This window comes from Aspergillus lentulus, assembly GCF_001445615.1.
Source record: "Aspergillus lentulus DNA, contig: Alt01, strain: IFM 54703, whole genome shotgun sequence".
NCBI lineage: Eukaryota > Fungi > Ascomycota > Eurotiomycetes > Eurotiales > Aspergillaceae > Aspergillus > Aspergillus lentulus.
In genome coordinates, this window is record NW_028322123.1 from 3,871,949 (window position 1) to 3,899,362 (window position 27,414).

General features: G+C 51.7%; 12 protein-coding genes and 1 non-coding gene across 13 annotated transcripts; 5 read left to right on the forward strand and 8 right to left on the reverse strand.

Moving 5' to 3' along the window:
- Window positions 1–248: 248 nt before the first annotated feature.
- ALT_1183 (uncharacterized protein) lies at window positions 249–1,125 on the reverse strand (the record flags this gene model as incomplete). Its single annotated transcript, XM_033561444.2, has 2 exons — window positions 249–883; window positions 936–1,125. 2 exons carry the CDS (start codon window positions 1,123–1,125, stop codon window positions 249–251), a joined length of 825 nt encoding a protein of 274 aa, XP_033417335.2.
- Window positions 1,126–2,158: 1,033 nt separating this feature from the next.
- Window positions 2,159–6,504, forward strand: ALT_1184 (Zn(II)2Cys6 transcription factor; the record flags this gene model as incomplete). The annotated part of the gene is made up of 8 exons (XM_089599105.1): window positions 2,159–2,358; window positions 2,482–2,632; window positions 4,142–4,378; window positions 4,448–5,029; window positions 5,081–5,241; window positions 5,292–5,453; window positions 5,509–5,859; window positions 5,907–6,504. The coding sequence occupies 8 exons, from the start codon at window positions 2,159–2,161 to the stop codon at window positions 6,502–6,504; spliced, it is 2,442 nt and encodes an 813-aa protein (XP_089456769.1).
- Window positions 6,505–7,444: 940 nt separating this feature from the next.
- On the forward strand, window positions 7,445–8,184 carry ALT_1185 (O-methyltransferase; the record flags this gene model as incomplete). The annotated part of the gene is made up of 2 exons (XM_033561442.2): window positions 7,445–7,925; window positions 7,976–8,184. The coding sequence occupies 2 exons, from the start codon at window positions 7,445–7,447 to the stop codon at window positions 8,182–8,184; spliced, it is 690 nt and encodes a 229-aa protein (XP_033417333.2).
- Window positions 8,185–8,227: 43 nt separating this feature from the next.
- ALT_1186 (putative MFS transporter) lies at window positions 8,228–9,860 on the reverse strand (the record flags this gene model as incomplete). Its single annotated transcript, XM_033561441.2, has 3 exons — window positions 8,228–8,855; window positions 8,907–9,321; window positions 9,371–9,860. 3 exons carry the CDS (start codon window positions 9,858–9,860, stop codon window positions 8,228–8,230), a joined length of 1,533 nt encoding a protein of 510 aa, XP_033417332.2.
- A 330-nt stretch (window positions 9,861–10,190) lies between these two features.
- Window positions 10,191–11,159, reverse strand: ALT_1187 (S1 family peptidase; the record flags this gene model as incomplete). The annotated part of the gene is made up of 1 exon (XM_033561440.2): window positions 10,191–11,159. The coding sequence occupies one exon, from the start codon at window positions 11,157–11,159 to the stop codon at window positions 10,191–10,193; it is 969 nt and encodes a 322-aa protein (XP_033417331.2).
- A 232-nt stretch (window positions 11,160–11,391) lies between these two features.
- ALT_1188 (cytochrome P450) lies at window positions 11,392–13,004 on the reverse strand (the record flags this gene model as incomplete). Its single annotated transcript, XM_033561439.2, has 3 exons — window positions 11,392–12,307; window positions 12,350–12,787; window positions 12,832–13,004. The coding sequence occupies 3 exons, from the start codon at window positions 13,002–13,004 to the stop codon at window positions 11,392–11,394; spliced, it is 1,527 nt and encodes a 508-aa protein (XP_033417330.2).
- Window positions 13,005–13,973: 969 nt separating this feature from the next.
- On the forward strand, window positions 13,974–15,935 carry ALT_1189 (DUF3176 domain-containing protein; the record flags this gene model as incomplete). The annotated part of the gene is made up of 2 exons (XM_033561438.2): window positions 13,974–14,706; window positions 14,761–15,935. 2 exons carry the CDS (start codon window positions 13,974–13,976, stop codon window positions 15,933–15,935), a joined length of 1,908 nt encoding a protein of 635 aa, XP_033417329.2.
- Window positions 15,936–17,331: 1,396 nt separating this feature from the next.
- On the forward strand, window positions 17,332–18,219 carry ALT_1190 (formate/nitrite transporter family protein; the record flags this gene model as incomplete). Its single annotated transcript, XM_089599106.1, has 5 exons — window positions 17,332–17,460; window positions 17,508–17,628; window positions 17,685–17,802; window positions 17,939–18,039; window positions 18,092–18,219. 5 exons carry the CDS (start codon window positions 17,332–17,334, stop codon window positions 18,217–18,219), a joined length of 597 nt encoding a protein of 198 aa, XP_089456770.1.
- A 440-nt stretch (window positions 18,220–18,659) lies between these two features.
- On the reverse strand, window positions 18,660–18,743 carry ALT_t018. The gene is given in 2 exon segments: window positions 18,660–18,694; window positions 18,707–18,743. It is a non-coding gene; the product is annotated as a tRNA-Gln (tRNA).
- A 337-nt stretch (window positions 18,744–19,080) lies between these two features.
- ALT_1191 (putative endoglucanase) lies at window positions 19,081–20,496 on the reverse strand (the record flags this gene model as incomplete). The annotated part of the gene is made up of 1 exon (XM_033561436.2): window positions 19,081–20,496. One exon carries the CDS (start codon window positions 20,494–20,496, stop codon window positions 19,081–19,083), a length of 1,416 nt encoding a protein of 471 aa, XP_033417327.2.
- Window positions 20,497–21,696: 1,200 nt separating this feature from the next.
- Window positions 21,697–22,793, reverse strand: ALT_1192 (uncharacterized protein; the record flags this gene model as incomplete). The annotated part of the gene is made up of 3 exons (XM_033561435.2): window positions 21,697–21,804; window positions 21,856–22,245; window positions 22,293–22,793. 3 exons carry the CDS (start codon window positions 22,791–22,793, stop codon window positions 21,697–21,699), a joined length of 999 nt encoding a protein of 332 aa, XP_033417326.2.
- A 980-nt stretch (window positions 22,794–23,773) lies between these two features.
- Window positions 23,774–24,581, forward strand: ALT_1193 (uncharacterized protein; the record flags this gene model as incomplete). Its single annotated transcript, XM_033561434.2, has 2 exons — window positions 23,774–23,915; window positions 23,965–24,581. The coding sequence occupies 2 exons, from the start codon at window positions 23,774–23,776 to the stop codon at window positions 24,579–24,581; spliced, it is 759 nt and encodes a 252-aa protein (XP_033417325.2).
- Window positions 24,582–25,538: 957 nt separating this feature from the next.
- Window positions 25,539–27,183, reverse strand: ALT_1194 (uncharacterized protein; the record flags this gene model as incomplete). Its single annotated transcript, XM_033561433.2, has 2 exons — window positions 25,539–26,635; window positions 26,793–27,183. The coding sequence occupies 2 exons, from the start codon at window positions 27,181–27,183 to the stop codon at window positions 25,539–25,541; spliced, it is 1,488 nt and encodes a 495-aa protein (XP_033417324.2).
- Between the last annotated feature and the right edge of the window lie 231 nt (window positions 27,184–27,414).

Below are 27,414 nucleotides of genomic sequence, written 5' to 3' on the forward strand. Positions count from 1 at the left end.
CCCGGTGAGATGGCCAGAGGGATGAGTCCGAGGCCGAGACTAATGCACATCAGCCGCCACATACGACTCAGTTGAGTACGGACTGACAGGCTGAGCATCTTTCAATTGCCGTCTGGGAAATGCAGGTACAATGCCCAATGCTCAATGCTCAATTACTACGCGGGATAAGAGTTACAGAAACTGGTATCATTCATCTACATAATATACATAGTTTGCTACAAATACATACATACAGAGTCCAGAAGGTATCAACAAGCCATCGCGTCAAAAATCTCCCTCCTCTCCTGCGGCGTAATCGACAGACTCAACGTATAATACTTCCCCTGAATCAACTCCGTCTCCCCACTGGGACTCCCCGCAAGCACCAGCCTCGTACCCCCAGCATACGGCACCGCAAACCAAACCGGCTCCCCGCGCCGATCCGCCCCCTCCCAATACTCCATGTTACACGACATGCTACTCCCATACAGCAGTGGGTTGAACCCATTACACACCGCCTCAGGGATATGCAGCACGTCCTCCAGCACGAGGACATGCGAGCTAGCGCCCCCGTCTCGCACCGTCCGGCACACGCGTAGCTCGACCGTCCCTACACCGGCTACCTCCAGCTCCTCGTGCGGGTTGAAGATGTTGTTCTTGACGAGGGTTCGGCGCGGCATCGCCCGGTAGTGTGTGAATGAGGCGCGGTCGCGCGCGTAGTGGCAGTTCCCCGAGACGATCATCCAGTCGTAGCAGATGCGGGATGCGGCGTGGGTCGTTTTGGTCCGTTTGCGCCGGTCGTCGGTCAAGTCGGCGGCGGCGTCGGTGTCGACGTCGAGGGTGAATTCGTCGTGGCTGCGCATAGTTCTCATGGTGCTCTGCTCTGCTGCGACGGTGGTTAGCACTGCGCGATGTGAGTTGGGATAACGGACGTCTTCCGTACTGGGTCAATTCACCTAGTGTAGCGCGTGGGGTGGTGGCGGCGCGTGGTTGATAAGTATGCGCAATCTGGACTCTGTCAATTGCAAGAGACCAGCGGAAGATATTGAGCTGAAACAACCGTCGCGGCGGATGAGGCCTCTTGCCGGAAGCGGAAGACGGGCAATATCTCTCGACAGGAAGGCGGTAGAGCTGATGGCCAATCATGAGGTGAGCGGTGTGCGGCGCCAGATAAACTCCGGAATTGCGCTAACTGTTTCAGGTAAATGACCTTGTGCTTAGTTCTATAATTTTGTGCATGTATAAGGTAGGCATATGAGGTGAGGATAGACCTGAGCCATTGTCCGCTGTCTAAGGAGCAGAGAGGATTATCTCAGATCTGCTTCAGATCAGAGGCCAGCTAATATGCTGGTATACCTACAAGGAACGAACTCCCTCGTGTTATAACTATGTCTCTAGACAGGGTGACATATGGACGAATCAAAAGTAATGCGTTGGGACTCAAGCAAGAACCTTGAATACGCTGGATATTTGTAATGGAGGTACCTTGGATATGACCTTCTTCGAGATATCAGTATAACTTAGTCGTGTAGCCTAGAGATGGTCTGATGAAACGGTTATGTCCCCTGGAAATCGTCAAATGACAGCTTACTGGACTTTAACGTCGCCATGACGGCATCAGCACTCTCCTTCAGCAGTTGAGACTTGAGAGAAACCGCTCAATGGTTTGTGTCTAGCACAAAGAGTGCGGTAGAATTGCAGGATTATAGCAATTGTAGTATGGTGTCCGGTCTGCATGTTGAACAGTGGTGGTAGCCTCTCATACAGAAAGCGCATCCCGTTCCGCTCCCACCGAAGAGTGAAAACGTATCGACGGACCGCCCGGAAAGGAGGTACGGCTTTACCCTAGAACCTGGCTCACGACACGGCAAATCTTTCAGCATGCCATTGTTCCTCTTTTAAAGCTCCTGCTCCTGGTCCTGTCTCCCATGTTTTCCCATCCTCTCGTTGGACTTCTTTACCACTCTGTCCGCACCAAGCTCGTGAACTTCGAGTATGGTCGGAGCCACTTGCCCTTGGTCAGACTATCTGGATAGGGATAGTCGGCCGGGGAGGAGTGCATCGATAGTTCCCGTTTACTGGGACGTCATTCGTGGAAGGAAACGATGGACGCATTTGTAAATTGGCACCCACGACTCAAATTCTCTGTTGACAACTGATTGTCAATTCGCATGCATCCATGCATCCCATCCTGCTACCCATGTATGCAGCGAGTGCGCGGCGCCAACCATTCTTGCGATCGCAGGGTGGTGCGCTTCCGCCGCTGCCGGGGACCATGTTGATCATGTTCGACGCCTTGGATCAAGTTGGGAAACGTTCTCCTGCCTGGAAATTGGGTTGTGATATTCCTGCTGTCAAGTCTGGTGAGGGCATTCTCTAGTGTTTGGAGGCATAAATGGCAAGTAGCAAGAGATCCATGATTTGTATGCCCTGTGAAGCAGGGAAAGTCATGTGCGAGTAGTCTGGACGATAGTGCCCATGTGGACGTTTGGAATCCTGCAGCAGGGACAACTTCTCCGCGGAGAAATGGAGTCTGGCGTGTTACGTGGGGGCCGGAAAACCTCCCTTGGAGGAAGGTCCAAAAGTTGAGGGAGCGATACTGCTGGGGAGAAGTGATGTCAAGCTGCAGATCTTGGCCCGATCACTGGATGCGGTGGGTCTATTTCACCAGGGAGCAGGAGGAGGTCATTTTGACAATATAGTAGTAGTGATTGTCCTCTGTTCTCTGCTAGTGTGGTGTTGCTCGCATTGAGACATCCAACGATGGATTCTATGTGGATAGTCGAGTGGTCATTACTAACAGGAAGTAACCTGCTCAATTTCTCGACTCTCTTGTTAGCTGCTTCTATGGGAAGGGCACTAACCACATTGGAACTAGTGGTTATACCTGCCTCCTTCCTAATCCGGAATGTCCGACGCGATGATGAACATGCAGCGCTATTCCTAAGAGAGCACGAGGAGTAGATCTTTATCTAGTTATCTACATGAGTATGCATGACGTTGGGGTCTTGGAGTGGCGGAAACAAATTCCTTGAGGCATTGATGTGTCATTCAGAGTTAACCGAGGTCGTAGCGCAGATGGTCATCCTTGGATGAATCTAGTAGGACGAACCGACTAACCTTCTGATTGACCAAAATTGATGATCATTAAGCTAGTAATAGTCGTGTGAGCAAGGGGTCAGTCGCGTTCGCATTCTGCTCAATCAGGCGTAGGCAGTAAGTAGTATTACTGCCAGGTCGGATCCACATAAACCAGAGTAGATACAATGCCACGGCCTCGGATTCTGATTGTAGAGCCCCACAGTTCATCATCTACCCCTTTGAGATACCGACGGTGTGGTAATCAGCAAAGTTCAAGACTGCCGGATCCTGTAGATCTGTGGCAACTGCCCTTGCTAGGTAGAGTGGTTGTTGGAAAGTATAAAGAGAGATACTAGCAGACAGCTATTCTATCAAGAGGTAGATTAACCCGTGACTCCTCGGTAGTTCACCGTAATGCCGTCTCTTGTCCATATCAGGCTTCACATAAGGTTCAAATAGTCGGTTATAGGCTTCTACGAGTAACCTTCTCGTAAGTTCTAAACTCCTAACTGCAACTGTAAGGGCGAATCCGCGGAAACTACGCACGCAAGTACGGAGTAAGACTAAACACCAGTGGCTGGGAATAATTTCCAGCGGTCCCCAAGCAGAAGCAAGAGAAGACGGTCCCATTCCTGTTCCGGCTAGATTCGGGTTCCCTCAGCTGCACCGCACAGAACAGGGACCAATCAGCCCTCGTCAAAACAGCCCACCTGAGCCGGGAAAGCCGAGCTCTGACCGAAGAGCAGCACCCGCAGAAGCAAACAAGCGCCCTGATTGTTGGAAATAACTGCCGGGCAATCTGGAGCAGCTGATTGGACGTGGCATACGACTGTCCTGACCAGGTCTGGAACACCCAACAACACCCAGAAAATAATAATATGATCCTCGTCTGAAGCAATCCATGCTCCATACGTATCCATACGTATCCATATTCTCCGATCGGACGAGGACAAATGCCCGGTCCCTTGGATATCAGGGACGCCAGTATGTCCTTGTGCCGTCTCATTGGTTGTCGAGCATGCGTGTTTGATGTCAGATCCAAAACATGAGGGCATACCCAACTGTCCTATAAAATCCCCAGAAGTACCCTCTTCCCCCGCCTGCCGGCCCGTTTGCCGTTCTCTCGACCGGTTCTCTTACCTGGCCCCTTCTTTTGACGCGAGATTTTATGTCCGACTCGCATTATCAGTCATCCTCTCGTCCTCTCGCCCCTGCTCCAGGTCGCCTTCTGAAACGGAATGCCTCATCCGACGAGTTGGTGCCTGCGCGAAAGCACAAAACCACCGCTTGCAAGGCGTGTAAACGAAAGAAGTTAAAAGTCAGTCGCTTTTCCATTTTTGCATATTTACTATTCCCCGGGGTGGAATTCTCAAGCTCACCGTAACAGTGTCGTGGAGATCCTCCATGTCAGCATTGCGTCAGCCATGGCATCAAATGCGAGGTTGACGCAATGTCCGATATGCGCCGGAAAAACGCCATGGATCGCAAGCTGGCAAAGCTGGAGAAAGTAGCCGACACGTTGACTCGACTGGTGAACGCCCTGCGCGACAGTGAGAGTCGCCGCGTTTCGCAACTGTTGAATCTGATCCGCAGTAACGCCTCGTTCGACGAACTCCAGCTGTTCCTGGAGCAGCAGTTTTCCCGCTACGAGTTGGAGTCGACGCCTGAATTACGCGATATCCAAAGCCAACTCTCCCAGACGACAGACGTTGCGCCCCTGGGATGGCGCTACCTACGGGTCGACCGGCTGGCCGACGACCCGGTGTACAAGGTTCCCGCGAAGCCGTGGACGGCGGTGACGGACGACAGCGAGCTGGTGTCGCATCTGGTCTCGTTGTGGTTAACATGGACGTATCCCTGGTTTAACTGGCTGGATGCCGACTGTTTGATCAAGCATATGCAGGAAGGAAAGCTGGGTTCCCGGTTCTGCTCACCTTTCCTGGTCAATGCCATTCTCGCGGAAGCATGTGTATGTTGAGCTCGCACGAATAACGACTTGCCATTCCTGACTGGTGTGCAGTATTACTCCGACTACGAAGAAGTATTTACCGTTCCCGGCGACATGCTCACTCGAGGCGACCAATTCTTCGACGAGGCCCGTCGTCTGTTCGAGGCCGGGGAAGACGAAGGCGACTCTCCCAGCCTGCCCACTATCCAGGGGCTCATGATCCTATTCGTTCGGTAAGTCGCCGCGTCGGATGCGGAAACATGACTCGCGCTGACATTATCAGAACATCGTTGATGGGCAAAGATCGAATGGGATGGGTCTATTTGGATCTGGCCGCCCGGGGAGCCCAAGAGTATGCTGCGTCTCATCCTCCTCACGCGATGGAAGACGCAGAAGAACGAAGGGCGATTGACAGGACCCTTTGGGGCATTTTCAGCATGGCTTCGTATGCTTACCGACCCTTGCCGGCCATTTCAAGAGGCTGACGGCTGACTGTCCAGAACGGCGTCCGTATCTCTGATGAAGCATTTCGATATCCATCCTCCTCGGCAGTCCCCCGTTACTCGGATCATCCATCAACGACATAAAGACGATGTCTGGCAACCGTACCCGCGCTCGACCGACGCCGGTGTCCCCAGCCATATCTCCTGCGTGTTCAACCGGTGGTGCGCGATCGCCTGCATCACCGTTGAGATTTCCCGCGCGTTTTACCAAGAAGAGGACCGGATCCCTCGAGCCGAGATGCTCCCTTTCGTCAATGACATCTACCAGAAATTGCAGGACTGGTACGCAGACATGCCGGAGTGTCTTTTGGTCGAGAACGCCACCGTTCCTCACGCCCTTAGTCTCCAGTAAGCCATCCCAACCTTGCGGACAGTTACACTCACTGACCACGCAGCCTCTTCTACCACACGACCGTAATGCAGATCTTCGGCCTCCTCAAAGCCAACAATGAACACCTCGATCCCGAAACCATCCAGAGCGCCCGCAACATCTGCATCGAGAACGCCCTTCGCATTGCCCATCTCATCGGCATCCATCGCGACAAATGGGGCATCGGCCGCATGGCCCCCTCCACCATCCAGTGGCTCAGCATCGGCATGTTCACCCTCCTTGAGGCCCTCGATTCGCCCGACCATCGCAACCGCGCCGCCTTCATCGAGCTGTGCATCGTCGCGCGGGCCATTGCACGCCGCTTCCCGCTGGCCAAGGGGATCCTGCGCATGATCCAGCTCTCGGCGAACCAGATGCAGGTCGTCTTGCCTGCCGAGACGGATGCCCTGTTTACGGACTTTGAGACGCGCAGCTGGGAGGGTAAGGATCGGCATACGTTTAGTACCTTCTACCCGAACTTTGTGACGGCGGTGCGGCAGGGGGCCGCGCGCGAGGGGGATGTGTCGATGGATCGGTTTCTGGAGAAATGGGATAGTTTGGCGATTTCGGACTGTAAGGAGGAGACGCCAACGGAAAAGACCGACGGAAAAGATGGTTCATGATTAGATAGATACCCTTAGAGTAATGCTCTTGACGAACGTTCATGTTTGACGACCACTGCCGTCCTCTTTTTCAAGTACAACCGCTTCATCCCACGGAACAAACTCGCGAGGCAGTTCGAGGTCTTCCGGGCTCTACAATACAGGGAGGGAGCTGGCATGTCAACCTAAACAGTCATTGCGATGTCATTAACAGTGGCTACCATCCATCATACACATGTCATGATGACCACCACTCAGCCATATTAATAGTTCAATCCTCACCTCATCCAGCTAGCAACTTCAACCACTTCCAAAATGAACCTCATCAAGCTGCTCGCCACTTTTGCCCTGGTGCCTTTGGCCGCCAGCCTCTCCCCAGATGGACTTGTAAACGGCTTGAGCCATCACAGGCACCACGATGGGAATCATCATGGAGGCGGGCACCATGGCTGTCCGGATGATCCGCAGGAGTGTAATCATCATGTTTGTGCCAATGTTCGTATACTATGTGGATGAGGCTGATGAATCTAGTGCCAGCAACGGCGGTTCGATCGCGGAGTGTGCATTGCGCCGAAGAAGACTAAGGGCAGGGGGACTTATTGCTCGTGTGTTGATGATCGATTGTGGTGATTTAAATCCTCGAATATAGAAGAGGTGGAAGTCTGGGATCATCCTGCCAGTATGGTATCGATTCAAGGCACTGTTCCAGACTAAACGAGATTACCCGAATCCAATGTCTCTTCTTCATCCTTTGATTGCAGTAGAGGTCTATGAATACGAGAGCACGTAGCAACACATGTGGAGGCTGTCTTACTCTTCGTATCCCCATGTATCCTCCTGCATTAGCCTATCCACAATGACTCACTCAAGTCACTCCCTCATAAATACCAATCCATCAGATAACTTTATCAATCTCATCACTCTTTCCACCATTCAGATAACATCATCTCATCAAATCAAAATGTCCACCCTCCAATCCCACCCCCCTCACATCCTCTCCCTCCTGGACCGCCTCCACGCGGAATCAACCACCCAGGAATCCTCCATCCCGCGAGCAACCTACACCACCCCATCCGCCGACACCTTCCACACGCTTATGCGCGATAAATTCATCGCCCTCGAGCAAGACAAGTGCCACTTCATCTACCAGCTCGCCCGCACCCTCAATGCAACCTCCATCGTCGAAGCGGGTACCTCCTACGGCGTGAGCACCATCTACCTCGCTCTGGCTGTGGCGGATAATCTTGCTGCGGCTCCTGCGGCGTCTGGTAAAGGGACTGTCATCGCGACGGAATACGAGCCTGCCAAGGCGGAGCAGGCGCGCAAGCATTGGGCGGAGTGTGGGGAGGCAGTCAGTAGCGTGATCGATCTCCGGGAGGGTGATCTGCGGGAGACACTGAAGACTGATCTTCCTGAGCGGGTTGATATGCTTTTGCTTGATAGTAGGTTCAGCTTCTTTCATCCTCGGTGTGCCTGTGACTGATGAACGTAGTCTGGACGCCGATGGCGCTCCCCACGCTGAAGCTCGTCCAGCCGAAGCTGAGGTATGGCGCTGTCGTGGTGGCGGATAATACACTGAGCTCGGCGGAGGGATATAAAGACCTGCTGGAGTATGTCCGTGCCCCTGGGAGCGGGTTTAGTACTTTGACGCTGCCGTATAAGGGGGGTTTGGAGATGAGCGTCTACCTCCCTCGTCAGTAGACAGCTTTATTTTTGTCTGCACAGACAGTATAGTGGACATAAGTTATAAAACATATCTAAAGAACGGGTTCTCCTTATCCGTCAAATCGTTAAACGCCATTTTATCCCGCTGGCTCTCATCCAGCTCCATCCCCTCCCTCCGCCGATTCTCCCTCCACAGAACCACATACAGCGCCCCCGCCGCCACAATCGTAACACAGTAGCAGATAATCAACCCCGTCCACAGCTCGGGGTAATGTTGTCGGACAGTCTGCGTCTTGACGAGCTGCGGCCCGATAATGTTCCCCACCGTATACGCCACAAACACCGTCGCCGCCATGACGGTCTTCTTGGTCGCGCCCGCAACGTTGCTCGCCCCCAGCGTGATGATCAGGCTCACAACCGGCCCGAAGAACCCCGTCAGCGCGTACCCGACTACCGGCGCGGCAGGCTGGTACCCCCAGGTCGACTTCCAGATGAGCGCGCACCCCGCGATGACGGGGAGACAGCAGGCGACGAGCATGGGGATGCGGGTGTTGGGCACGCGCGAGGCGATGTACCCGCACAACGGGATGAAAATGACGCAGATCCCGCCGACGGGGAACTGAAATAGAATCGAGTCGAGGGTGTCGTAGCCGAAGGTGGAGACGATGAGGGGGCCGAAGCCGGAGATTGCGCCGTTGATTGTGTAGCTGCATGGTTAGCTTTGCATTGCAGTAGAGGGGAAGGTGGAGGGGGCTTACGCAGCAGCCATCATGATGGCAATCAGGTACATCTTCAGGTCCAGTGCGGACTCTTTGATCTGGGACAGCTTGATCTTCTGGCAGCGCACGCCTGTCTGGCCCCTGCGGAGGCGCTCGACTGCGACGACGCGCTCTTCCTGCGTAAGAAACCAGGCCGAGACGGGCGAGTTGGGCATCGCGCAGCACCAGATCCCAAAGAGGAAAGTCAGCACGCCGGCAAAGATGTAGATGTACTGCCAGCGCTTCAGCGAGCCGGAGGTGATCTGTCCGAAGCCGTAGTTCATTGCGCCGCCGATGATGGTGAACCATCCGGTGCCGGAGAACCACCACGCCTGGCGCAGGGACTGCTCTTTTTGCGTGTAGTACCCGCTGACGATGGTCATGAAGCCGGTGGGGACCACACTTTCCACGAAGCCTGCTTTGTTAGACCTCATCACCCCTGCGTGGCGAAAGGATGAACTTACCTAGAAAGAAGCGCTGAACAAACAACCCCTGCCAGGTCGTTACCCCCGCGGTAGCAGCACAGGTGACAGCCCACAGCATGACGATCGGCCCAAAGACATGCTGGATTTTGAAGCGCTGCACGAAAAAGGTCATCGGGTAGAGACCGGCCAGCATCCCAAAGTAGAAAATGGACGTCGCCCAGCTGAGCCGGGACGTGTCCTTTGACGGGGGCGTCGTGCTGTGGTCGATGACTACCAGGTGCAGGTCGGTCGTCATGCTGAATAGTGTTGCGCTACCGAGAATCGCCTTGTCCCAGTATACCAGTCCATACCCGATCAGCATGGCTGGCATGAAGAAGAGGTCGATCTTGCGCAGGACGCGCTTCTCGACCTCTGGGTCGATCTCCATCGCTACATCGCTGACGACCGCCAGCGCGGCATCTTTGTCGAATAGCTCGCCGTCGGCGCGAAGCCGTTCAGGGTCGCCTGTTGCGCTGGGAACTTGTATCATCTCTGTCAGTTGAGAGTGAAACAGAAAGATAATTGACCAGGGAAAAAATGAAAATGTATGTCCGGGGTTATGGGCTCCGACTGCACAGACGACAGACGCAATTAGTTCGATTGACAGCGAGTTAAACTTAGACTGGCCGCGGGCAACTTTATTTCATATTTTTAGTTCATCTGATTGGTCCAACGGGAATGGATGGGGGCCCTCGGTGAAAATGTTGGGATGGTGGAGTTGGCCCGCTTGGTCCTATACTCCTATATTTCCCGATGCGAGTACGGCAGTATATACAAGCCGTGTCTAGCATCAATTATGCCATGCACAAGTAAAAGTTGATCAATCAATTATAATCACCTCTCTCTCCTCCTCTTCACCCTGGTCCTCTACCCAACCCCCAGGAAATTCCTTTCTGAGAAACTCCCTAACCGCAACAATCGGCACCCCATGCCTCATAGCCGTAGTCTCATCCCACGATGAATGCAACCCGAGTAACACACCATCAGTCCGCCGGAGCAAAGGCGCCCCAGAATGACCCCAGTACGTCCAGGCATCGTGCCTCAGCGCCCCAATCTCCTCGTTGTCATGCGGATCAGCACCGGGTATCAACCCGCGCAATTGCCCTTCCGAAATCTCAATAAGATCGTAGGCTGTTTTTCGCGGGACGAACGACTCCAAATCATCAGAGCCTGGCTGTCCGATGCAGAGGATCTCGGAGCTGAGAGAAGCTGATGGTGGTGCTAGTGGTACGTACGCGAAAATTGGGATTAAATTCTGGGAGGTGGCCGGAGTCAGGCATTCAAGCGCAGTAATTCTAGCGAGAGCGAGGTCGCGCCTCGCGTCCCAGGCTACACACTCGACGAGGACTGCTTGTCCTGTGAAATAGAGGAGCCATTTCCGGCTGTTGGAGCGCCACTCGGCCTCGGTCTCGCCGAAGCAGTGTGCACAGGTGAGGAGCCATCCAGCGGGATGGATGCATACTGCTGTGCCTGCTTCGTGCTGCGCGAAGATGAGGGTTGAGGAGAGGGCTTGCAAGGCAGGTGGACCGTAGTCCGCTGTGGTCGTCCTTGTGGCGGATGCGGATGCGCGTAGGCGGGATTGTTTCTTCCGGAGGAGGGTTATTCCTTTTGTGGTTAGGTGCGGGAGGCGGGTTTGGTCTGGGGGAAGCAGCGCGATGTTTTGTTGTGGGTGATCTGAGCGTGCTTGTGGTGTGATGAAGCGGACAGGTTGAATTGGGGACAGGGTGTTTGCTTCGGTGGTGTGCCAGGAGTCTACGTGACGCCTGCTTGATCGTAGAGTCCGGGGCATCTTGTTGTTGGTCCTGTTATACAGAGCGCTCCCTGTAGTATCCCTTTATTGGATGATACATATCCAGACAGGCTGGTGCAATCGAACTGACGAGAATTCAGGAAGCAGCGCAAGTGTTTAGGCAGCATCACATGCGAGCGCTAGCCTTTTTGGGAATATATTTCATTGTCTTGAATGAGCCATGCAGCCCATGCTGGCTAAGATGCTATGAGTCCAGCTGGCTGACAAGCAGCTACCCGATGATAAGTCCGTACTTCCCCTTGCCCTCCGTCACACGGAATGCCCATTTTACCCCCTCATACTCCTTTCTGACTGTAGCAACCACCTTGAATTCTTCCGCAGGAGGCCCTGTCGAAGACGTAACGGCCGATTTGTTGGTCCTGGGCTCTTTCCACACGCCGCCGAAAGGGACAATGTCATATCGAAGCACAAGCATGGCAATCAGAGCCAGGATCTCCCCGGTGGCAAAGTGTCTACCCGGACAAACGTGCGGGGAGGTCCCAAAAGACAGGAATCCGTTGGCTTTCTTGCGGCTGTCGGACTGGTTGATTTTGACAAATCGACGAGGGTCATATTCGTCCGCGTCGCTGCCCCAGATTGCCCGGTCGCGGTTGATCGCGTGTGCGGGCATCTGCAGGATTCCTCCCTTTTTCAGAAGATACCGGTCATCCAGGATTGTGTCCTCAAAGATAATCCGTATAGGAACGGTATTAGAGCGTAGCCGTAGCGTCTCCTGGAACGCAGACATCAGCAGCGGACACTTCTCCTTGATCTCGGCGAGATCCACGGTGTGCACACCCTGCGCGTCAACCCGGACCGCACGCTGAGAAACTTCATCCCGCAATTCCTCCAGCAGCTCCGGACGCGAGAAGATGTCAAACATGAACCAGAACATCGCCGGAACAGTGTTCGACAAGGTCCCCAATGCAGCAGCCGCCTCCAGGCGGGCAATATCCTCCAGCGTGGCGCCGCCCTTCTGCTGCGTCTCCCACCGCGCATACGTCAACTGCGACGAGTCGAGATGCCCGCCAGCACGGTAATAATCGAGAAACGCCGCGACGAGCCGCTGCCGTGCCTTCCATGCCTTGCGCGCTGTGACCTTTTGCACGACGTCCATCAGCAGCAGCGCGAGATTCTCCTCAAAGTCCCTACCCAGTTAGCTTTAGTCACAAACCAGCCTGAAAACATACCAGAACGCATCCTGCAGTTCCTTGGACCGGTACGGGTTCAGCGGACCATACACCGCATCCGTACTGGAGACGGTGAGTGCCGAGCGACACCAACCGTGGAAATCAAACGGCGCAGCGGTCGGCAAGTCGTCGACGCTGCTGAGCAAGTACCCAATCACCTTCTCATTCATCCCGTCCAGCCCCGCCCCCTCGAGAGCCGGGCGCATCGCGTTCACAACGTCCCCGTGCAAGTTCTCGCCCCCGGGGCGCTTCTCGCTGAGGAGCTCAAACCCGCGTCCTTTGAGCCCGGTCACGCGCCGCGCCGCGCCGGTAATGGCGGGCTCAAAGGACATGGTGCGGTGATGGCGGCGAGCAGCAATGACTAGATTGGGGGTGGTGATGACATAGATTTTGGTGAAGAGCACGTCCATGGTGAAGGCTTCGAGGCCGTGTTTTGCGCTGGTCTGTTAGATTAGGCTTGTAGTAAGGGGGACGGCGCATACCTCTGCAACGCGTAGTAGTCGATTCCATGCCGAACGAAGCCGATCATATGGCCGATGAACGGGATGCCGTTGTGGACTACAGGGGGTTCACGCGGATCATGTCTGATGCGGAGAATGAGAGCAGATCCCGCGATGAGGATGAAGGTCACCACAACCAGGGACAGATTGTCCATGGTGAGTGTAGATAAGTAATCAGTGTAGTGAATGATGCCCTTTGGGATCTGTAGATGGAAGAGTTGTAAATGCAGAGTGTTGTGTTGTGTGTTGTGTGTTGTTAGTGTTACTGGAATAGAATTATGCCCAGCTGGATTAGGTAAGCAAGTGCACTCCAGACAGGTGCATATCCAATATCCAATAGCTTTGATAATAATGATAGAATAACATTAACTCATAAATATTCAGTTGTAAGTGAGTTGAATGAAATAATCAAGTGCTACTATGATCCAAAGTGAGTCACTGAGCATTACACTTAAGCCCTGGTTCTTCCCGCTCAATATATATCATGAGCAGGCCTCGAGTGACCTTCAGTCTCGGTTCATGTATATTTAGTTTTCTTACTTATAATAAAAGACTCGATGTAAACGCCGACTGAGGAAACAACTCCTGCATGATTGCCTGTTTTAGCAGTGTCGTGGTCAATGAGGCCTAGGTGAAACAGAGTGAAGGGCAATGATGGCGGGGAACCGGGATATTTCTATCATAACTAGAAAGGAGAGAACCGAAAAAGAACAATCGGCCTCTAAGTGAATCCAGGGTCATCCTGGCACCAGTGCCTGTGTTTATTTTCTTCTTTTTACGACCAAGGATTCGGCGATTGGATGAAGTTGGGTCAGAAACTAGCCTTTAGTTTAGCGCAGGGCTTTCGCCTAGGGAGCCTGGGCGCGTCTCGTAACATTTGACTGGCCAGTATTGAATACATCTGATTGATCTACCTATCAAATACCATCTCTAGCCCGCTGTGTACAAGGCTAGAGAGATGTGCAGCAGACCCTTGTAAAAGCACTGCCAACGTAGCATTGGTCCCTGTAACAGGCTACTGTTTAGTGTACATAATGAGATTCTATTATAAAGACAGTCGCTCGGAGCGGAGAAGGGATATGTCAGTTTCTTCCATTACGCCAGGCAAGCACTGGTCATCCAGAATGCAACCACAAGAAGAACAATCATGGCAGCAAATCAGTACGCGATACGGGAGAACTTGGTCGTGTTCCAGTTTACGTTCATTCGACCAACTGGACGCGGATGCACAGTCACAGCAAAGTCACAGGGCTGGAAGAGATCCCAGTCCATCCCCTGCGGCACAAGACGAGAAGGAACAGCCTCAAAAGACCTTAGAAACATTGATCTCGGACTGGTATGTCTGGGAGGTGCTGGCAGTGCTGGTTTCAGCAGGTACACTGGTTGCTATGGTCGCCCTGCTCATCCATTTTGACCACAAGCCCCAGCCTGCCTGGAGACTACTGTCGCTCAACTCGGTCATTTCCTGGTTGAGTACTCTCTCCAAAGCCTGTGTTCTGTTCTCGATCAATGAATGCATCGGACAGCTGAAGTGGGTGTGGTTCGGACAAAGGCAGCAGCGCATGGTGGATCTCCAGACGTTTGACACGGCCAGTCGCGGTTTCTACGGGAGCGCCGTGCTCATCTGGATACTAAAAGCCAGGCGCGCAGAATCCACAAGACTTCGATGGCGCTTGCTAACCGTTATCAGGCATTTTGCCGTCTGGGGTAGCCTGGCTATCATCCTCGCACTCGCCTTTGATCCCTTCGTCCAGAATCTGGTTCATTACTACCCAAACTTGGTGGTCGACCCCTCGCAAACGGCCTTCCTGGCAAACAGCACCAGATACGACACTGCCGGCTTGCTTGGTCGCGGTGGTGAGGCAATCGGTCCCTAGGATTTTGTCAATATCCATAGCTGACAGTACGCAGCTAGCAGAGTCGATCCTGTACTCAAAGCAAATGTGTACAGCTCGCTCTTCAATGCGGACCAGAGCAAGCCATGGGCCATTCCCCAGTACCTCTGCAGCTCGAGTAACTGCACCTGGGACCCAGTGGCGTCGTTGGGAGCTCGTGCGGTCTGCGCCAATGTTACTGACCATCTCGTTCCCTCATGCCGCAATGTCACATTTGGTCATCGCGAAGCAGAGAACTGCTCATTAACGCTTGCAAATAGCAGCACAACTGTATGGTTTGTTCCGAACACAGTGATGCGCCGTCCACTCGCAGTAAACCCGGCCGTGGCTTCAGCTCTGGTATATAAAAATGCCACACTTAGTCCGATCCAGTTCATCGCAGCGAGAGGTATCACAAGCGAAAGAGGAGGGACAATACCGGATATTGACCGCGACACTAAATGGGAAGCAATCGAGTGTTCCATCGAGCCAGTAGTCCAGAGCATCCGGGCTCGCGTTGAGGACAATATCTACAGCGAGGATGTTCTCGCTACCTGGGTACAAAGCAATCTCATAGCAGTCCGGCGCATTTTCAAGCCCAACTGGGCCCCAGAGTTGGGAGCCTCCCCGGCCCAGAACTTTTCGGTGCATGTCACAGCCGGCTCCGCGATCGACTACTTTTTGAAAACTACCTTCAACGGTGGTTTTGATGAAGACGCCTTCGCATCCTATTACGCGCCTTCCAGAATGGATTATGCAGGATCGGATGTCATTGAGGCCCTGGCAACGGGCAACGTCAGCGGCTGCAGTCACGACGCCGTAGACAAATTCAACTGCAGCATGCACAATGTGGCAGCTGCCATCTCGAAGAGTTTCCGCGATTCGGCGTATATCAGTGCGGGTTCGGATCCCGACAAGGCGCAAATGGCTGCTGGACGCGTGATGCGAACCATGACCTATGTCGCCGTCCAATGGCAATGGATTGTCTTGCCGGTTCTGGTGTGGTTGCTTGGAGTGGTAACACTGGTCGGTACCGTATGGAAGACGCGGAGGGCCGGAGCTCCCAAGTGGCGGAATGACCCTTTGCCTTTGCTGTTTCTGTATCGAGAAGAGAAGAATGATGGAGTCTCTAACAGGGATATCAACCAAAGGGCGGACAGTTTGAAGGTCAAATTGCATGAGAGCGATCAAAAGAGGCATCTGGGGAGTTGACATGGGCTTACTGGAGTTGTTCATTATCACTAACTACATGGATAATGCTGGTCTGTCAGTGGAGATTATAGTATAGTTATTTATTGCGCATGAGTAACCCTGGCTATCGGACAAGCAGGGCTTTAGCCCTAATGACAAGTTGCAGGGGATGACAATAAGCCATTTGCATTGCAGGTCAAGCCACACATAGGTCGTCCAGCTAGTACCTTAGGAGTTCATCGTCCACGATCCTAAGCTCTGGATTGTCATTGTTCTTTCCTGGATAGTCCAAGTGTCCAATGGCAAAGAGTTGCCTGCAACTGTGTATGTGTCCAACTTGGCAAGGCTTCTCTCGAATAAGCTTTTGGTATGAAGTGTCCACCAAAAGCAAAACCATGGGCTTGTACGGAGTATAGATCTGATTTACGGCAGATCTAGGATCGTGTCGAGTTAAGGTTGGCCCAAGATCTCGAGTCATAGAGGTGCGCCAGTCTATGAGTTTGACTCCCTAAGAGTCGTCTGATTGATAATTTACCGCTTGGTGATTCGCTTTGACCTTCCTGTCTCATTCAACCTGTTGTCCGCCCTGCTATCTCGGCTACTAGGTGGAGGCCCCTGAGGCCCGTGGCCCTGACCCTTAGATCTGAAACCTGCCGTCTGATCTGTCAATCTCTAGATGAGACGTCTCATGTTTAGACCATCCAGTAGTAGTATATAAGACCCTAGAGATAGCCATTTAGTTGAGAAGAGTCAGACCCTCTTTGACTTTCTAGGTTGTATATGTTCTACCAAGTGACTTTGAAACGTCTTCTAGCAACTAGCGAGGCATAGTGCGGTGGGCATAAGCCACATCCGGCTGCACTAGCCGCTGCTCAATTGCCAAATTCAGTAAGCTGTATGTTTCCCTCTCATCCTGATGGAGAACCGGTGGAGCGTCCAGTCGGAGTCGGAATCGGACAAGGGCTGATCTCGTTCCCGGCCAATCCAGAAATCTGAAATTCTGGGTCGTGGTGGATCGCGGCTGGTTAGTAGGAGCCACCAGGTGGAGGAAGTTTGTGTAGCTTAGCCTGCTTAAGCATACGGTCTTACTCTACTACAGACTACGGAAGCCAGATAATACTTCCAGACCCATATTCCGAATTCCGATGCAGATCTGAGATAAGAAACAGGGGCATCCATATATCAACCATCCCTTTTCTCTTTTTGCTCGTCGTCAGCCGAACAAACCGCGAATTCAAGCATCAGAAGGGGTCTGGGCAAATAGAATTGCGCCAAGGCAGGCTGTACCATCAGATCGACTGTCAGCATGGGTTCCTACGCTCCGTAACCAAGGGCAATATGCGTCTTGACAAGGTCTTCTTCGGTTCCTTTTTTTGCGGGCTGTCTGCTTGCCTTTGCCTGCGGAACACTCCTGATTATGAGTACAGCTTCATGGTTTCAAGAGAATGCTCCCGGGTTGATTCGCATGATATCCTCTCTGGTCTTCCCTTATGGTTTGTCTATGATTATCTTGACAGGAGCGGACCTCTGCGCTGGTTCTTTCCTGGTATGCTTGTCCACACTGGTACTCTGCGACGTACCTAACCTGTATAGTACACCACCGTCGCCGCTCTCCACCGCCAACTGTCCTGGTACAAAATGCTGCTCCACTGGTCCGTGACCTTCTGGGGTAACCTGGCTGGATCCCTCTTCGTCGTCGCCATCATCTTCGGCTGTAAGCATTTCCATCCTTGACTCCTATCATGTCTGGGTCTGACCACCTCTGTGCAGACGGCAATGTCTTCGCCGCCGACCCCTACAAATCCGAAGCCATCGCCTTCGCCACCAAGAAACAAGTCACCCGGACTTCCACCACATCTTCCTCCGCGGCATTGGCTGCAACTGGCTTGTCAGTCTGGCCTGCTTTCTAGCCATGCAGGGGCGGGATCTTGCGTCCAAGCTCGTGGGCATCTGGTTCCCAATCTTTGGCTTCGTCTCGCTGGGCTTCGATCACGTTGTTGCCAATATGACCTCTATTCCGATAGGGATCTGGCTGGGTGCGCCGGAGATCACGGCCGGGCTATATATCTGGAAGGGATCATTCCCGCCCTGCTGGGAAATATTGTTGGTGCTGGCTTGTTTGCCGGTAGGTCCATATCTCATCTCCCATAACGCTGGACAGCGACTGACAGATGCAGGCACGTACTACTGGTACATGTATCTCTTGAATGGAGAGGGGGGTACTCTGAACTGGATGAGCGAGTCGGGCACGGTGACGCCTTGTTCAGGGGAGTTGGAGGCCGTGCCTGCTGACAAACTGAGATAATCCCATTGGGAACTTAGTGGTTATGATTTTCTAGAGAGTTATCGATGTAACGATTAATCTACGATCGCTTGATCTTCGCAATAGATCGGAACGGGAATAGACCTGATGCTCGCCAACGTCCCCAATTCTACAGTACGATACAAGAACAAACGACAGAGACAGAAGACTGCATGCTTATGATGACAACAATACACAAAAATCAGTCATGGTCAATGCTTCTCACAGCAGATCAAAGACAGTGTTAGGGTTTCTTCATTCAGCACAACGGTGAATTCCCCGGCGATTGGGAGACTCCTCTTAGTACTTTGTAAGGTGTCCATCTCCTTATGCAATCTTGAATATCCAGTTCAAGGGGGTTAATAAGAAAAATATCAAAATTTTTTATCAGCATTGAATGTTGATATAAACTTGATATAAGGTGTTGGAAGAAAAGAAAAAGAAGGTCCCATCGGGAATTGAACCCGAGTTGCCGGAAAACTGACACGCGTCAAAATCCGGAGTCATAACCACTAGACCATGGAACCAGTTGATGTCCATCTCCGCCGATTTAGCAATAGATCAGTTACCTGTCTTTTCCGCAACTTATAAATGACATTCGTGTTGTTATACTGTAATCTCACGAGAATATATTACGTGTGAAGTCTTGAATATCTTCGCCTTAGTGGAGATTTCTGAGAATAACCAGAATTATGTTGTCACGTTCCACGCCTTCCAACAAATTCAATCCTTTTCCACTGATTGCTACGAAAAATATGTATCTAACAAGGTAGCTATTTCTACGAGATGCACAATTTGTAGAAATTCCACTAATCTTTTTCATTGTAACTATAACATAGATGGTAATCTGCAACTACATAACGACTACAGACACTGGGAATACCACTGGTTCTGAGCCTTGCAAGTGTAGGGCGACGCACAAGCCGTGGGTCCAGTCCAGCCCTGTCCGCCGCACTGTCCATAGTGGGTTTGCGTGGCTCCAGGCGCGGTGCTGGTGGTAGTCTTGGTCGACGTTGTGGATGTTTTGGAGGTAGTCGTAGTTGTCGTAGTCTTGGTAGTCGTCGTACCCGAGCCGCCAGAACCCTTGAAAGTCGATCCGATATCTCCCCAGCGGATGTTGGAGAAGACCACATGGGTGGTGGGATTCTGCGCCTTGATCAAGTCCGGATTTCCCTCGGTGCTGCTGCAAGGACCTGAACTGCCGCTGTCGAGCCAGTTCATAAAGCCGCCGGCATCGTTCCAGATGCTGAAGATGAGGACCATGCCGCGGCCCAGCGCCTTGCCCATGGTGGTCAGCCCGCCAAAGGTGGCTGCTGAGCCGTCGACGGACGTGCACCAGTCCTCGGTGATGGAGCTGACGCCAGCGGAGGACACGGCGTTGGCGATCACCTTGCCGTTCTGGATGTACTGTCTGCGGATCTCGGACAGGATGCCGGTGGTGGTGCCGTCGTTGGTGACAAACTGCGTGGTGATGGTAAAGGGCTTGGAGGTGTCGACGGTGCCGCCGGGGCTCCAGTAACTCTGCTGACCTAGAGCGTATGGGTTGAAGCCGCAACCGCCCTTGTCGCAGTCGGTCGCGCTGCATGGGTGCGGCGTGTACGAGTTGGCGCGGGAGTTGGCCTCGAGGATGTCCATCTCGTTGCAGCAGTAGCTTGCGCCGCTGGTGTTGAGGGTGCCGTTCTTCCAGGTGATCACGGGGCATTGCGCGTCACAGTAGCCGGAGCCGTACTCGGCGCCTCCGGTGTTGTATTCGTTGCGACCACCTGTGGCGCTCATCTCGGAGAGATACAGGGCACCGTTTTCGCCGCAGGGGAGCGTGGACAGGTCCACGTCAAAGGAGAGCTCCTGGCCTAGCAGCTTCAGCATGACATAGTTCTTGTCTGGACCGAGGAGGTAGAGACGAGGCGAGGCATTGGTGTACACGCCGTTGCTCTGGACATATTGATACATAGTCAGAGAGTCACCCGAGGTGATCACACCGGCGCTGGTGTAGTTGGCTGGCTCAATCACGCAGTTCTTTGCGCAGGTGGCCTCATCAGGACAGAGGGTGCTGTTGACTCCGGAGGATGTGGTACAAGATGTATACCCATTGACCGTGTGGATCCAGTGGTAGCCCCAATCAAGCACTACAGATGTATCCTGCGCAACACAGCCGCCGGCAGTGGTACATTTGTATGTTGTGAGCTTGGGGTTACCAGCAGAACTTGTGGCAGGTTGTTGCGCGGAAATGAGAGGAAGTAGGGCCAGCACAGCGGCCACGATGCTTCTTTTGGAGTCCATGTTGCTTTTGACAAGTCTGAAGACTTGAGATAGGAAGATCAATACTTCTTCAACCTGGGTATTTATACCCTGAGCCAGGAGAATCCCCGACTAGACGGAGAAATCTGCTCAAGGGATGATGGAGAAGCGCCATTTCGCAGGGTGAATCTACGAATGGGGAGTATTCACAAGGCGGCCACTGTGAATGCGCTCATGACTTTGTAGATTAAGGTGTGTGATAGGCGCCCCTATGTTTCATCTTGATGGCTAGGAACCATCAGTAATTAGACTGGCTTGACTTGGTCAAGCCCCTACGGCCCGCCGATCCGACTCTTGTCCCTCTTCTTCTGCCAGTTCGTTAGTTTGATCATTATACCCCGCATTTTCATGCCGGATTGACTTCTTCAGACTTGGAACATGCAACGAGCTCACTGATTCTGATTGGTAGTTGCTCGCTAAGGACACCTTTTGTTCGGCTTTTGAGCTCGCAGCCGCCAGGCACCGGTATCCTTCCCCGCCGATATTATGCAGAAACGGCACGGAATTTCGGCTGTTTTGGATTAGGCTAAGACTTTGATTTAGGGGTATCAACCAAAGTCAATGAACCATGGAGAAACCCCACCTGCTGTTCCTGATACGGAAATTGAACTCCGAATAGCTTCATCACGGATGAATACGGAAACTTTGTTTAATTAACCTTGATCAGGGACGGTGGCAATTACAGGAATGTATTGGATGTTGAATATTGAATTGCAATGAACGGATTATTAGAATTAGTACAATACAGTCACTATAATGGAGGCAGATAAAGTACATTATGTATTAAAGCTGCTAGCTAGAAGGAATATTTGTGCAGAATACAGTTAATTTCCGTCTTTAGTACTCCTTTGGTCTTTTCTTCTAGGTATATGTCTGGGCGTTATAGACTAAGATGTAATATGATCATTGTAAAGGAACCGCCGATGTTTATCCACCTATTATCCACCTATTATCGGACCTCCTACACTAACATGACCAAAATAAAACCTCCACTATCCTAATTGGCAGTAACTAATGAGCATATATTTCCTCTGCAATGACACAAATTCTGGCGTCCCCGCAGTGACTTGAGCCTTGAAATAAGAAGCGAGACCGGGGGCGTTCAGCACATTATGCCTGACTTTCAAGTATCTTCAGCGGCCGTAAGAGTACTTACACGAAAAAGCTCTCAATATCAACTCTTCATGATGGATAGTGCGACTCGAGAGGCTTGGCAGTTCCCAGCTTCGTGACAGAAGATCCCGCCTCTTTCAGTCGTTCCAACTCCTTCTGGCGCATGTCTTCCTGTATCTGCAACACTGTCAGATATGGAACTAAAACAAGAAAAGAAAATGGACTGACCTGCACCCGCGCGGGAGTAAGCATCTCCCTCTCCCTTGTGATCTTCCACTCCGGCAAGCCCTCTGGTCGCCCCAGGTCCTTCAGAGTCTTCTGCTCTACAAGACTGTATTGACCGTCAGGTCGGTTATAGTTGAAGGGCTCTTTGAGCGAGACTGGAGGGTTGGTGATGATGCGGACTTCACGCAGGAGATTGCGCGAGGCAGAATGCAACATGAACGGGTGGAGGAGATAGACGTCGCCTGCTTGTCCGGTGGCTTCGTGGAAGGACTCGGCCCGTGTGAGTTGGGGATCTCTCACCCAGTCTCTCCACTGCTTGCCTCCCTCTGGAGGCGGAGGGTTTGGACCCAAACGGGATGCGAGCGATGGCCATGTTCCTTCGGGGTGGTCGTACTGATAGTGTCAGTTTAATTTCTTCCTATGAGGGAATGAAAACTGACCAGATGCTTAGCGACAAGGCCAATTCCATCAGTGCATAGAACAGTTCCGCCTCCCCTGGGTCTGATATCGCTGAATAAGGGGATCACCAAGAGCGCTTGCTCCCCGCTATCCAAGAAATGCGTGAACCAATCTCCGTCATTATGCCAGTTGTCCAACGTACGAAAGTCCAAGGGGTCATCAGGCTTGTACTCTGGTTTCCCGAGATTGATGATCCACGAGTCTCGCCAGCCCTTGCACCAATCCGTTACCCGCTCTTCCCCGCCGACCAGCTCACAGATGGCATCCCATGCCTTCGGGGCAAAGTCTTTCACGTCTACGACGGTGTGACCTGGCATATTGACTCTTTCACTATTCCAAGTGGACTTGTCCGTCGGGGAGATGCCCAGGCGAGCCCAGATGGAGGCTGTCCAGTTGTCGGCATCTTGCTTGGTGAAACACTGAGGGATCTTGATGAAACCGTGTTCCAGCCAGTGCTGCTTTTGCTCTTCAGTGAGAGGCATGACTTCTCAATTCTTGGACAGGTTATAGACAAAGAGTTTGAAGTCGATGAGAGCACCGTCTCTTGATGAAGCTAATCTGTATAGCATCAATTAACGCCAGCCACGTGGTGTCTTTAAAGATGAGGATACCCGGGATTACCCCACTCGAATCAATCACGGTCAACCAGTCAGATGCAGCTGGATAATCGGCGGTGGATTACCCGCACTTTTAACCGGCTTGAGTCATTGATTCGATGGATTTGTCACCATTGAAGCTGTTGAGGGGTTATGTGTCTGTTTAGGTCTACATAGTTTCTACATTCACGAGTCACCTTCCTTTTTGGTCTTGAGAAGCTGGGCTATAGAGACGCATTGACTTAGATGTGATGTGCCATTATATCACATTGCAAGTATCAACTACATGACAAATTATGAGATGAACATCTGATATAGTTCATTTCCCTTGTGGTCCCCATTCGTAGAACGAGGTTTATAGATAACAATCCATGGAATAAGGCTCGGGATGGCCTGCTTGTGAAGGATTGGTGGCTTTGTTTTAGCCCGAGGCACAATATTTATGTGTTTATTTCCTTCATATAGTGGCTTCATATTGTCTGTAGTTTAGTTGGTTTAGTGAATTGAATGAGATGTCAATTAGAATGTTTAGGCTGAGTAAATAGCTTATATATCAAAGCATACAATCCAAATAGCTTGCTTTACTTTTAAGAAGGCCCCAGGTATTATATACTGTGTAGGACATGAATATATTGCATGATTTAGTTTTATGTATTTATTGTGAGGGTAATCTGATGGTGAAGAATCTGGTACTAACCAGCATGTCATGATGACCGCCGTATCGCAGCCGTTCATTATGTCTGCTCACTGATCTTTTCCTTACGTTATCTTTATATATACCGAGAGAAATTAGCTTCAGTCACCAGAATAAGAGCAGCATACGAACTATGACTAGAATTTCCAATCAGGAATTCGCGAAAAGCGCCATGAAGCGTCGATCGAGATCCCCTCAATCCCGTACACCGTTATACAGATCGGAGCGGGACTCGGAAAGCGACACAGGCACAGGGAATTGGACTCCTGATAGTTCTGATTCTTCGAATGGTGATGACAGGAATGAGTTGGCCGGTGGGCACCATTTCATCATATGATTACCAAGCACACACTAACACTATAGTTCACTCGCTGGCTGAAGAAAACACAGAATCCCTCAAGAACTGGACGGAAGAGTCGCAGGGCAATGCTCATACTTCACAAGCAACACGGACGCCTTCCAGTAGCGACCACAAAACGACAGACAAGAGGTGGAGAGCGCTCATGTACCTTAGTGTGGAACAATTCCTGAAGCTAGGCATTATCCAAAAAATAATCGAGAACTTAAATGACGACGATCTGGTCCACGTCATGGAGCAAGCCCTGAACACCGAAGATCTCGATTTCACTATACAGAGAAGGGTCCAATACGAGGTTCTCTGCACGCCCCAGAAGCAGCGCATCGATTATCTCAACCACTACCTGCAAGAGGGTGCCGAGAATTACGACATCAAGACAAATACAAAACCCGCGCTGCACAGTATGCTCTATTACTTCTGTGTAAAACACCCGGAAAAGAAGAGAGGAATGCTCCTCGACCAACTGCATCAGATATCGACGCTGAAGGCATTTAATGCCCTTGCTCGGCAGATCTGGTGTCTTTCTGCAGAGGAGAGAGACAAGCTGGGAGACGATGCAATCCAATACCACGAGCAGCGACATGAAGTCGATCCAAAGTACTGGCTTCCTTGGGGGTGGTGATTGCTTGTGACTATGGTGAGATATTAAATTTGGATGCGTCGTCATATTATGCTTTGGACGTTGATTGATTTGGCGTTGGCTGTTACTTGTGGCTCTATAGGAGATATCTGGCTTGATTTTGGCGTAGGTGTATCAGGCGTCGAATGGTTGGTTGGTGAGTGAGTAATAGTCCTCAAGAATATGACAATACTTGCAGCCCTAACAGACGGAAACGGGCCGTAAATGATGGAAATTGAAAGGGAGAGATTGGCGTAATGAGACGATAAGGATAAGACCTCTTTCCAAAGGCTACACAGTATGAGGATATCAGCATTGCCGCTAAAGCTGATGGCCGCCCTGGCAATGCTCGAGGAGATTCATGGCGATGTTGGCAAATCGGAAACGGACAGATAACACATATACGGTTGGCACTATGGCAGGCCACAACTGTGTCATTGCATGTCTGTCCAATGGAGTACACGGACGTCATCTGCGAGCATGGTAGCAAGTCACATGGAATCGAATTCCTCTCCATTAGGCTCTGGCTCTTAGTCGGAATCGGTGAGGTGCGACAACCGAAAAGTCTCACACTCGGCTTGGGGATGTCGTTGGCAGTGCACCGACTACAGAGACGTAGAGCCCTGGTGTGTTCCAATATGATTACGGAAAGATGATTGAGGACGGCGGATTCGAACGTAGAGGATCGATTGATCATACAAAAGGGTTTGCTACAGGACGATTACGCAATTACTTGAGCAGCTTGGCTTTCTAATTCCTGCAATTAGTCAAGCCGCAGCATACATGAACGAAAACGAAATTCAATTATCTTGTTATCTGTACTGTCGTGTGAGCAAGACAGAATCACAACTGAAATGCTGAGCAAGGAGTTCGAGGATGGTACGCAGAGATTCAGACCCAGTGGCAACGACGGAGTAGATCTCTTTCTTGCAGATCCAGCAACTCAACTTCTGCTGCTTGTTACCGTCTGTCCATCTGAATATATCGTTCCAAAACAGCTTTCATAGTAGAAGCAGCAGTGGCCGAAGCGTAGTGCTGCCACTTCTTATTCTTATGGCAGTCCGCATAATCACAGACGCCTTTGATGATGATGCAGGGCAGGTTGTCCCATACACCTGCTCCCTCCATCTCAAAGGCAGTGACTTTGTCGATTGCAGCAATCCTATCTCTCTCCTCCCCGGATTTCATGACTTTGTCCCCAGATGCAATCAGCCCAAAGTGTATAGCAGGCTTATGCGCGTTACCGGGGTTCTGAGAGACTTGTATACGCGCAAGTCTCTCCCTTGGCACTAGCTGGCTCTCATCGCATTTCAGGTTTGCACATGCGGACTCGAGAGCTTCTTCACAAACAGGATCCGATTTGCCGGTACACCGGTTGCAAATTTGACAGTTTTGATCTTCGGAATGTTTATGGCGATAGGTAGGCTGAAACAGTCGGTCTTCCGCAATATCAGGACACTCGTATTCCCCATCATCAACCTTCATCTGGAGATCTTTAAGGTGGAGCAACATTCTCGACTGAAGAAGCTGCAAAAATCTTCGCGTCCTTAATGTCGCCACAAAGGCGCGGATGTCCGCATTGGCTCTCCCAAGACTGTCCTGCAGTGTATCTTTCCTTCTGAACTCGTCTGGCAGCTGTCTCCCAAAGTCGTATTGAATTACTTGTTGACTTATCACGACATCGCCCAGCAATATCTCCTTACCTTCTGCATTCTTCGGGACAGCGCCACAAATACCCACAAGAAGAGCAACCTGCACGCCTCTATAGCTGGAACGGAAGTTTGCTGCTGCTCCTGCTGCGCTGGCTTTACCCATACCCGGCAGAAGGGCAAGGACCACATTGTATTTGCCTATCCTGCCGGTTGTGTAGGTGTTTTGATCCCCCGAGACCCTACCGTAGCGATCGCCATCCTCGTCCCAGTATTGATCGAAGAGCGGGGTAACAGCATCGAACTCCGTCTCCAAGGCGCAGATTATCCCTATCTCAAATTCATGGCGATGAGATGGTGGAAATGGGGTCTCGGTGTCATCATTCTTGACTACTACAGGAGGAGTTGCTGTGAGACACTTCAGATTAGTGGGAAGATCGAACGGTGGAAAAAGAGTGGCAGACGAGACCCGCTACTAATCATGAACTGTGCCAGCATCCTTGGAGAGGCCCATGGAGGTGGGGAAGGGTGCAATGCAACATCACATTCAATGCTTGGGTCTTACCCGACTGAACTGGAGTCGCAAACTGCCCAAGATTGATACTTGGAGGTGCAAGGAGAACACTCCAAGACAGACTAGCAACCATTCCAGCCTGGCCAACGAAGGCCGCTCTCTTGTTGGCGGTATCGATCTGGATGCTGTTGATATACCGAGCACCAGTTGCCTCCACGGTCTTGATGATAGCGCCTGTCGCGTTTGTTTGAACTATTGCCATGGACATGCGATTGTCAATGTACGACAACGGCCAGAAAATGTAGCCTCCCCACAACACCACGGGATACGAGGATATCGAACAATCGATGTCCACCGCGAGCTTGGTGCCAGGTGGGGGGCAAAAATTGCTCGCATCAACGCGATCGACCCTGGGCGCGTCCTCCTGACCGACCGACAACATTTTCCTTCGCTCACCGGTTAATTGAGAAATAAGAAATGACTCTGATTGAGAAACTTGAGTACCCTGAGTTCTTAAGTCCTCAGAGCATGGTTCGTGTACAGGAGTGTTTCCCTTTCCACGAGGCTAATGCGTAGCACCACCTCGTTTCCTCCTGACCATGGGCAGCCTGATAGTGAGGGGAACCTTGATTTAGTGCTTAGTAAGAGTGAGAAGGGATCTTTATAACCTTCG